The sequence below is a fragment of the Athene cunicularia genome (genome assembly GCF_003259725.1).
Source record: "Athene cunicularia isolate RWA chromosome 4 unlocalized genomic scaffold, athCun1 chr4_part2, whole genome shotgun sequence".
Classification (NCBI taxonomy): Eukaryota; Metazoa; Chordata; class Aves; order Strigiformes; family Strigidae; genus Athene; species Athene cunicularia.
Genome location: NW_020799099.1, coordinates 31847035 through 31857441, shown reverse-complemented (window position 1 = coordinate 31857441; position 10407 = coordinate 31847035). Strand labels below are relative to the sequence as shown.

The 10407-nt window shown below is 49.5% G+C and overlaps 1 protein-coding gene across 3 annotated transcripts in view; it reads left to right on the top strand.

Annotated features, from left to right (window-relative positions):
- Positions 1 to 448: 448 nt before the first annotated feature.
- SCD5 (stearoyl-CoA desaturase 5) overlaps positions 449 to 10407 on the top strand; it is a 34149-nt gene continuing 24190 nt past the window's right edge. The window contains exon 1 of one of the 3 annotated variants that reach the window (XM_026847515.1): positions 449 to 542. In XM_026847515.1, the coding sequence (XP_026703316.1) occupies positions 464 to 542 (79 nt within the window). In that variant the 5' untranslated portion in view covers positions 449 to 463. The other 2 variants (XM_026847516.1, XM_026847514.1) reach the window with 2 other exon arrangements.

Sequence of the window (10407 nt, the reverse complement as noted above, 5' to 3'; positions counted from 1 at the left end):
AGGCAGCCGCTTTTGTTCCCGTGCCCCGCCCGAGGTGCCGCTGCCAGCGCCGCGCTGGGCCCTCCGTTGCTGTAGAAACAGGAGGCACTCTCCTGTTCCATTGATCAGGATTTTCGGTTAAAACAGACTCAAGCAGCTGGTATTTCGGCTTGAAAGTCTGATAGAGAACGCGTTTGTCTTCCCTTTGCTGCTTCCTCGTGTTACTTTATGAACACCTACGTCTTCTCCGATTGGGAGTAGGAAATCGCCCCGTCCTTTGTCTCTTGGGGAAGGTGATACCTCTTTTTGTTAGGGAGTATTTAAAAGTCGAGGAGGAGCTGTAAGACTGGCAAGGAAAAAATAAGCCCAGCGGTGCTTTCCGAGGTGAGGTGGCATGCTGCGGCTGTCTCCTTGCTCGCTGTGAAAAGCTGAGGATGCGGTTTAGGAAAGAGAATGTGAAATACAGCGTCTTTGCTTCCATCCTATGGTGAAGTCCTCCATTTCTTCACAAGAGAACAATGCCGGGAGGAGAGCCACGTATAAGCGCTGCAGCATCGTGCAAGGTTTCTCAGGGTTTGAGAGACTGATGGATGGTGGACGTCAGTATCATCCCTCGCTGGGCAGAATGGTGTCTTAAGTCATGTAAATGTACGTGGCCAAGAGGATGAAAACTTGAATGTTACCTACAGCAATGCAATTTATTGGGTAAAAGACCTGCTTTGGGGAGTTTTTCAGTGAATGGGAGAATGTAATGGCCTGACATTCTTTCATACAAATTGAGGAAAGAAGGATGCTCTGGGGAACTCAAAGGGAATTTGGGTTGTTAGGCTTGCCATCAGTAGTTGAGGTGACTCGGAAAGCTCCAGCCAAATGCTTTAGAAATCATGTTTATTTCTTCTGTTTGAGGAATTCCTAAATATGTTTTTTCACTGATTCAGCTTTTGATACTCAGTCTGTCTTTGAAATAGCCACCATCACTGTTTGCAGTTGGAAAATAAACCCTTGGGAAAGGAACCCTTCTGTCGGTTAGCATCCTCTGACAAGTTCTGTTGCTGGGGACATGATGTTTGACTGGCTGGCTGGCTTGCACAAGCCATTACCTGGCTTAGTCGTGACCAGAAAAGGTTTAGAGGGTGGTCGTGTTTTGCCTAGTTTCCTTCTGTGAGCCTGCTCCTCTCCCCTGCTTATTCCTTGTCGTGTTTAGGCTGATTTCATAGTTTACCTTGGCTGTAGCTTGATGGTTGGGGAGACCAGGAGAGCCTGTGGGAGCTGCATGAACAGAACACATAGCCTCCAGTCTGTTTTCAACCCTTTTAGGTCCTGTAGCTTGTGGGCAGGTGGGCTATGTTCTTATCTGTTTTGTCGTTCCAAGAAGACAAATTGAAATAATCTCTGATTTCACTGTGTCTTAATTAAACAACTCCCTAAGGCTGGAGCCGAAGGATTGAATTACCAATTCAGCCCTCCATCCTCCAAGGTATTTTTCCTAGTCGAGATTGAACAGATGCTCAATAGTAAACAGGTCTCAATGACTTTGCAACTTTAATGTCTTTCTTTCTGAAAGTGAGTCCTTCCATTTCTCAACATCATTGTTTTTAGCAGACACTCTAAAGCAGACCACAAAATTTTCACAGGAGTTTGCCCGATGTTTTTTTGCAGGGGGTGAGTGTGTGTGCTCCAGCTCTCCTGGCCAGCTGGATACTCTGGGCCACTCTTGCAGCTGCCTGCTGCGAGGTCTGTCCCCACTCAGAGATGGTGGGCAAGGCAAAAACACAGGATCTCTTGAAGAGTATGTCAAGACAAAAGTAGCTTGCTGTCGTGCTGCAGACCCGTGTCCAAGGTCCCTCTGAGAGACTCTCGGGGTTGCTGTTGCTGAAGTTAACAAACCCACCTTGCTTTGCTCTGGAAGGGGCCAACCAGTAGAGTGTTGGAAGGAAGAAGCATCTATCAGAGGTGTCCCTTGCCCTCTCCAGCTCTCCACATTGTCTTCCCCATACAGACCAGCTGTGGCACTGCCTTTCTGGGGGCCATGGCTGCCAGCCAGCCTCTGGAGCAGGGCTGGCACGGCACGGAAGTTGGGTGACAGGTAATGGTGTATTGTCGGGTAGTGCAGAGACGTGCATACACTGAAGGGAGCTGCAGCCCTCCTTGCATTCATCTGTGGTTTGCTTTTTCTTCCCAAGCTTCCCAGTGATCTCATGCAAGCCCTTATCTTGCTCTGTCCCGTCCTTCCCACCACTGCTCCCCTGTGGAGAAGCTGCAGGAACAAGTGTGTGGAGGGTAGCTTGTGGTGCTGGGTGTGACCTCCGTGGTGTCTGGCAGGAAGTGGGCAGCTTCTTATCACTCACCACTGCCTGCTTGGCTTTTTACTTTCTCCTTCCCTGGAGATATCAACATCTCTCAGTTCGGTTGGTGGGTTCTTGGCCAGGACTGACTGGGTGCTTCCCTCCCTCTGTGCAGGGATTACTTTCCTCCTTCCCACCCCTCTGAAGGCGGTTGGTAATCCCTGATTCACTGCCGCTTGTTAAGTTTAGAGCTGAAATGCCACTGTGCCACCTAGAAAACAGCTGATCAAGCGAAACTGCCAGCTCAGCAGAGCTCATTTCCATTGGTAATTTATTGACATTTGTCCAGCTGTACATAATAGACAATGGAAAAACGCTGCCAAGCAAAGGCTCAGCTTGGTTGTTTACTCAGGATTATCTGAGCTCTCCTGTTCCCATCGCCTCCCGCACCAGCACCTTGAGGCCCATGTTACAGCTTCCCACACCCCACAGGGAGCTGGAGTTGCACAAGGGGTCTCCAAACAGCGTTCTGGGTGGTGCAGCTACCTTGCCCAGGGACCACTAGGAATTGTGTTATCTTTCAAGAGATGTACAGATAAACTGTTTAAAAATACAGGCTTTCGGGGCCATCCCCATGCCTCAGTGGAATTTGGTTTCAGTCCAAGCTGAACAAAAACAGTAAAATTGCTCATGTCAGAATTTTCCATGAGCTGGGAACTGCCTTGACCCAAGAGGCAGCAGATGGTATGTGCGAGGCATTGAGCAGCCCTGGGCTGTGCCCATGGGACAGCTGTGTAGCCAGCACTGTGCCTTTGAAATGTCCGCTGCTCCCCCAGCCTGGCTGCGCTCACTGGGAGCCCTCTTGCCTTTCTGTTTGCCAGCCTGACTTGTGCTTTGGTGCATGGATAAGATCCTGTTGCCTTCCCTTTTTCCTCCTGATCCACAGCCAGACAGCTTGTGATACATGGTCCCTCCTTCCTCTTGGTGCTTTGCTGTCCATGTTTGTGGTGTTCTGTAGCTCACAGTTGCTGCTTTGGGGCATCCCTGCGCTCCAGGTTGCCAGCCTTGGAAAGGGGTGGGCACTGTTGAGGAAATGGGCCTCGAGGCTTGTCTGCCCCCAGTCCCACCAGCAGGCACTCTGCAAAGCCCAGAGTACAGCACAGGTCCCAAGGACATGGGATTTCCCCTTCAGGTCTATTTTTGGTCCACCTACTTTTCCAGGCCTTTGGACTCCTGATGCTTAGCAGCCCCTGTAGAGAGGTTTGAGGGGAGGGATCATAATTCTCTGCAGACTCACCTCAGGAACAGAAGCAGGGTGGGAGCACCTTGCTATTAGTGGGGCCAGAAACCAGGTAGTGGCATGATGGGTCTGCCAGATGGGTGGGGCACTGAGGTTCCCCAGGAATGAACTCATGCAAAGGGGTCTTTGTGGCCAGCTGGGACTGTGGATGTGGTTTGCGCGTGGCCTCTTTTGGGCTGGCCAGGCTGCACCTCCTTCCACAGGTAGGAAACTGTGCACAGCTCACCCCTTTAAGTTTGTCCATTAAATAGTGCTGCTTAATCACAAAGCTCTTTGCTCCAGCCAGTTGCAGTCCCAGTGAGATTATCTATTTTGGTTAGGAAAGCAAAGCTAAAAACTGAAATCCCTGTACAGAGAAGGTTACCAGCACTTTTCACTACAGGATCAGATCATTAGATCTAATGTTAGACATTTCCACAGCTACAGGTTTTTCTGATGAAGACTTTTTCTTAAAGGCACCATTCTGGGGGATCACGTGATGCATAAGGATCTCAAATTCTTTTGGAAAAAGGTGCTTTTTAGACTTTTCAGGGGGCTTGTGAGGAAGCACTTAAAGTAGCCAAATGCATTATAGGATATAGAAAAAACCCACAAAAGATTAAGCTGTTCACCTGTTTTAAAACCTTTTTTTTTTTTCCCAGGCTGCTGAGTGTTACTAATACTAACAACTTTAAAAACCAGCACAAGCAGGGCACCCAGAAACCCTGTATCATCGGGATGTGCTTCACCTAATAGCCAAGCAGATGTTGGTTTGCTCGTTGATATGCCTTGCCAGAGCCTGGGGTTGGGAGGAGGATGGTCTTGCTTTAATGGTGTTTATATGGGAGGGGAGGCTCATTGCTATTATTTTAGCAGTGTTTAGGAGACATTTTAGTACTCTTGAGAATGCCAGATTGATCGTGTTCAGCCGTGGCGGGCCCCATGCCACAGTTTACCCACAGCGTTCCCTGGTGCTCGAGTACTGGCTGGCTGAGAGCACAGCCCAGATGCATCCCTGCCAAAACCCAGGCTGCTCTCAGGCACAGGTCTAGATCCAAATCCTGCTGCCTGGATCCCTTAGATAAGAGAGATTAAAGCAGTTGTGGTTTTAGCACTTTGGTTTATTGTGGTGCCTGGAGGCCATTGCTGAGATCATCATCTCCTTCTCAGCCTTTCTCATAGCATGTCTGTGTAATGAGGCACATGTTGCTGTTGTGCACTGCAGATGCCAGTTTTACTGGTCTTGCACATTTTGGAAGTCTTGCATATTCTTGAGTGCCACCTGCTGGCTTTTTGGTTATTAACTGGTTTTATTCATTAACCTTTTCTACACACAATGTTAGAAACTGCACAGATAGCTGTAAATCAAAAGTTCTAGTTCTGAGGAAGTTCTACTCGGTGCATCTGAGACCTCTGTAGATGAAGGAGAGTGGAAACATTGTCTCCACTTCACAGACATGAAATGGAGACACTTGATAAAAACTTCTCTTACTGTCACTCCTCCTGCCACTGGCAGGAGCGCTCTCTGGGTCCTGCAAGTGGTTAGGCTCAGGTGGTTTCTGTAGGCAAGGTTTTGGGTCAGGAAACAGGTAGTGAATCTTTTCCTCTTGGATACCTCTACGGAGGTGTCTGGCCACTGTGGTGGGAGGGGCTTAATGAGCAGAAGGACCTTCCCTTGCCTTACTCCCATGAGAGATCGCCCATCTGCCAGCTCACAGAACGGTCCTGGCTGTGAGCAGCTCTGGGAGGTTTTGGGGTATTGTTTTGCCAATTATCAGGCCTTGCATAAAGGACACAGCCAGCATAAAGATGAACCAATAACCAAATTGTACTTGATACAAAAGGGTCAGTACATGGGTGAGTGTTGGCGGTACAAATAAATCAGATTGTACATAATCGACATCAATCCTACTGACCCCAGCAATGGGTGGAATAAATGGTGACATGCAGTCTCTCATAGAAGGGATGAGAGACAACTGAATCAACAAGCCAAATACATAAGACCAAGGCAGCCACACACTGAATCTCTACAGAGCCCACGTTTACAAGAGCCAGACCTGACTGGAGCCCAGTCCCAGGGAGGCAGGAGGTCCTTCCCTGTCCTGGTTCAGCCAGGATAGAGTAAAGTTTTCCCCAGCAGAGAGAGAGGGGGAAGGGATCTCCAGCCGGGTTATTCATACCATGCTGACATCAGGTCCAGGGGCGGAGCCTTTTTACTTTCGCTTCTGGTTTTGGTTTTTGCCATACACGTGACGGGTTTGCTCCTTGATCATTCAGCAGTATTTCTCTGTATATCTTTTGTCTCGTTCACTGTTATTGCTGTTTATTGTTGTTACCATTGATACTGTTGTTGTTCAGATTGTTCTATCACTCTGTTGTATTAAATTTCTTCTTATTTTAGCCAGGGTCTGTGTTTAACTTCCAACCCGACCGGCGCCGGTGGAGGAGGGGCAACGGCAACGTGCTCTCTCATCCCAGCAAGGATTAAACCTTGCACATTCCCCAACAGGGAACTCTGCACAGTGCATCCACCTCACAGACAGACATTGCCCCTGCCTGCAAGGGGTCCCAGCATTTACCCCTCAGTGGGACACCTGAGCTTTGTTTACTTAAAGCAGGACACCTGGGGCTCATTTACCCAATGGCTCTGTCTGGAGGGAAGCCTGAAGGCAAACTCACCCCTCCTTTGTGAAGGGCCGTGGGAATCACCCATATGTCAACCTTAATTTGGGGCTTGGGGTTGAAACCCCAGCATTTCAGGCATACAGGAGGCCAGCCTTGTTGCCCATCAGCCTCTAGCTCTGCTATGCTTTCAGCAGTTCAAGCTAGCAGCTGCACCACTAGATGAGTGGAGAACAGATGGACCTTTGAAATGGGAACTGCATCTCTGAGATGCACATCAGCACTGGGGAGTAGCCCTGCTTATGCCCAGAGTGGATTTGAACTGGCTTTTCCTCCTCTGCCCTGTTTGAAAGTGTTGTTTTAGAGCTGTCTGTCTTAATAGACAAGTTCTTGGCTTGTTTCTTTCTCGCTAGCATCAAGAGCTGAACTCCCATCATCTTTGACCAGAACAGAGTCTTTTCTCAAACAGTACTCTCCTTAAAAATATTAAGGGCCCTGAAGCTGTCTGTGGCTGTAAGGTTCTGTTCCTCACCCTTTCGCGTCTGGGAATGGTCTGAGCCCTGTGTCTCCTGCAGAGCTGGGGAACATACCCTTCTCCTAGCGATGCACAGACATGAGATGTGAAAGCAGTCCTGGGCCTGTTCCAGATCCCGCTCTGAGATGCTGTACTATAGAGGACACTCCTGCCTGTCAGATGTTCTCACTTCCCTAGAGTTCAAGCCTCTCTTTGTTTTATCTATTGCTGGAGATGAATTCCTTAAGGCCTTGTCTGTGAACTTCACGATGTTCAGCTGTAAGTACATATTTTTGTTCCCTGTCTTCATTTACTCCCCAGTGCATTGGTGGCGCTCTGTTTTGTTTCCCTCTGTTTTGCATGCTGCATGTCACGTGGTCGCCATGAGCATGATAAAGAAATGGAGGAAAAAACCCCTAATGTCCACGTGGGTGCAGAGCGTGTGTGTCCTGAGCCCTGGATGCATGTGATGGCCTTTTGGTCCTGTTGTTCTCAGGAGGTGGGTTCAAGGCACTGCTAACGAGTTCTTGCAAGTCAGGCAGCATGAATGCGTGAGTAGTGAAGCCGTTCATGTTTAGACACTGGGATGTTCCCCCAGCATAAAGCGCTGCCAGGCCCTTGGCTGCTCCAAGCCACACTCCAGGTGAACCAGAAAATATATATATATATATATATATATATATATGGAATACTCTTTCCATTTGACCTGTGTGATGAGGGAGAGAGAGGAGCTGGATCCAGGAAAGGTAGAAATCCCCATCTCTACTCCTACTGAATCTGATGGAGATTGTTGGCTTCCAGGCTGCCCCCAATATTGGGGATTTGGGAGAAGCATCCCTTTGGAGCAGCCCTATGAAGAAAGGGCAGGGGAGGTTTGTTGGCACCCCCAGAGCTGGCTGTGTCAAACACGCAGCAGCCCAGCCAAGGGCCCCAGAAGCATGAGATGCCCTCTGTGACCCTGGCTCCCAGCTCCTGAGGGGCTGCAGGCAGACCCTTGAGGAGGCAACGGATTGATGCCTTTTGATTTCTGGTTACATGTGGAGGTGGGGATGGCAATATACAGGCTCTGAGGAGTTTCTGTGGATAAGTTGGGATGGACTTTGCTCCAGATAGAGGGAATGCATGTCAGAGGTGTGTCAGCATTGAGTTCTCTGTGGCTGGGAGCAAATCAGATGCCTCTTCTCCAGGAGGTGCCTCCAGGCAGAACAGTGTGAGCCATGCAGATTGGCTTGTCAGGGAGGCAAACGACTTGCTCTCCCCTGGGAGGGCTGGGCTGCAAAATGTCAGCTCGCCCACTGGAATTTAGTATACATCCTCATCACTGCCACTCCACCTTCCCTCCCTGCAATTACAGTTGCACTTGTAATTAACACTGATGTTATAATTGAAACCAAACAATTTTTTGCAATCAGATATTTATTTTTTTTTTTGCCACGTAGGCTAACAGTAAAATCTCTTGCCCCACTGGAGAGCTAAAACATTAACAGTTACTATGCTAAGTAGAGCAAGGCTGATATGAAAGAGAGGGTGCAGGGACCTCAGCACCAGGATGGGAATTTCTGGAGGGAGACTGAAGTGAGGATCTTTCTTGACCCATTTTTGGCCAGTGGCTTCTCAGATGATGTTCTGAGCATCTCAGAATAAATTAACCTGGCCTTGGCAATTGGGGGAGCTCTTCTTGACTGGACTCTTTCTTTGCCTAGCTCCTTCAGCTCTGTTCTGTGGCTGACTTTGTATTTTTGAATGTTTCATATCCTCTCTAATCCAGCCTTCCCTGTGCCTGTGGGATCCTGCTGTGTCAATGGAGGGGATTGCAGTGTTTGTCTGCTCCTACCTTGCCCTCTGCATCTGGAGTAGTTCCTAGGATGTCTCCTATCATGGCCACACAGCTGCATCTGTGAAGAGACTTCTGCCTGGGCCCTTAGGTGGCATTGCAGAAGCAAGGGAGAAGGTACCTGGAAGGGGTTTGTGCTGCTCTAACCAGCTGCAGTTGCTGCAGTCCAGGGCTGGAGTGGACATAGAAGCTTGCTGTGTCCTCCTGGACACCCATGAGCTTGGAGAGAAACTGGAGGCCAGAGCAAGACAAGGTGTTTTTATGTTCTTCCTAAATGGAGGGGAAGGAGTGGGGATGCAGAAGGGCTGCTACTCTTGTAGAGAAGTGCTTGGGCACAGCAGTAAAAGCAGGTCCTGGTGGGAAAGACTGGAAATAGGTTCTCTCAGCCCTGGCAGCACATGGGGTGTAGGGAGAGCAGTCTTGGGCTCCTGCTTGGTGCCTATTGCTTCCTCTCTTTGGGTGATCCAGGGCACTGGATGGCTGTGGGGTACCAGCACAGGTTAGAAATGGCAGCATGTCTTATGAAAATGTCAGAAACTGTGTATTTTATAGGGGATTGAGGGTATAAAAAGGGGGTTTGCCTTTTAATTATTTTTTTGGCCAGCACCATGAGGTTATAACTTCTTTCCAGGAGCATTAGGTTGTAGGTGTGGAAAATAGGACCTTTATAGTCAACTGAAGCAATCAGTTGTAATGGTCATAGATGATTATTTTCATTCTGAGCCGCTCCTTCCTCTGCTGCAGTTGGTTGGACTTGTCCGCAGTGAGGCAGGCATGCAAGTGTGGCCAGGCTTCCTCTCAGGAGCCATAGCAAGGCTCTCCTTGTTTTCCGTTGGCTTTGGCTCCTACCTTTGGTGCACAGGGATAGACTTGTGTGCTTGAGTTGGCTGAAAACTGCCTGACCACTATACAGCAGGCAGATGAAAGCCAGTCTCCTTGTGCAGTGTATACACAGGTGGTGCTGGGGAAGTGGGGAGGGGGGAAATACAAAAAACATCTCGCTGGATAGGTGGAGGCAGAAACCCAGTGTGTGGGCCTTCTCCCTGTGCCAGAGCTCGCTGTGGGGGCTGGGCTAGGGCTCTTTGGGCTGTATGGGTACACTGGGTAGTTGTTTAGGGAGCGTGGTGAGCAGTCATCCGTCAAGTGCCCCCAGAGAGCTGGCAGCATCAACCTGCTCACTGCACTGCAGGCAAAGGTGTCCTTCTCTCCCCTGGCACCATCCTCTAACCTGATGGCTCTGGACAATTGCCCACATGTTCAGCTGGATGCAAGAGGCCCCCCCCGTGCCTTCTGACTTTAAGGAGGTGAGCGCTTGTAGCCCATCTCTGAGGCTCAGTGTGCCAGAAGGAGAGAAAACTGGGAAAGGCTGTTTTTTTGCAACAGGTTTTTGTCTGAGCACTGTTTGGCTTTGGAAAAGGGAGGAAAAGGTATAAGACCTGACAGCATACAAGTGACCCAAAGCATCTGGGCAAGATGCAGTGATACAGAAGGATGGTAACATCATCCAGAGTCTGAAGTCCTGAGAAAACAAAACCATTAGAGCTCTGCTTTGGCAACTGCTTGCTGTCCTGGGAGGGCATTGGGTTGGAGCAGGGTCTGTCCTGTGCTGGATCTTTAGATCCAGTGGATCCCGTTCAGCAGGGACCTGGGACAGGGGTGCTGCTGCCTCTCCAGGGAATCACAGAATCATCTAGGTTGGGAAGGACCTTGAAGTTCCTCCAGTCCAACCATTAACCTCACCCTGACCATTCCCAACTCCCCCAGATCCCTCAGCGCTGGGTCAACCCGACTCTTCAACCCCCCCAGGGATGGGGACTCCCCCCCTGCCCTGGGCAGCCCATTCCAATGCCCAACAGCCCCTTCTGCAAAGAAATCCTTCCTAAAAGCCAGTCTA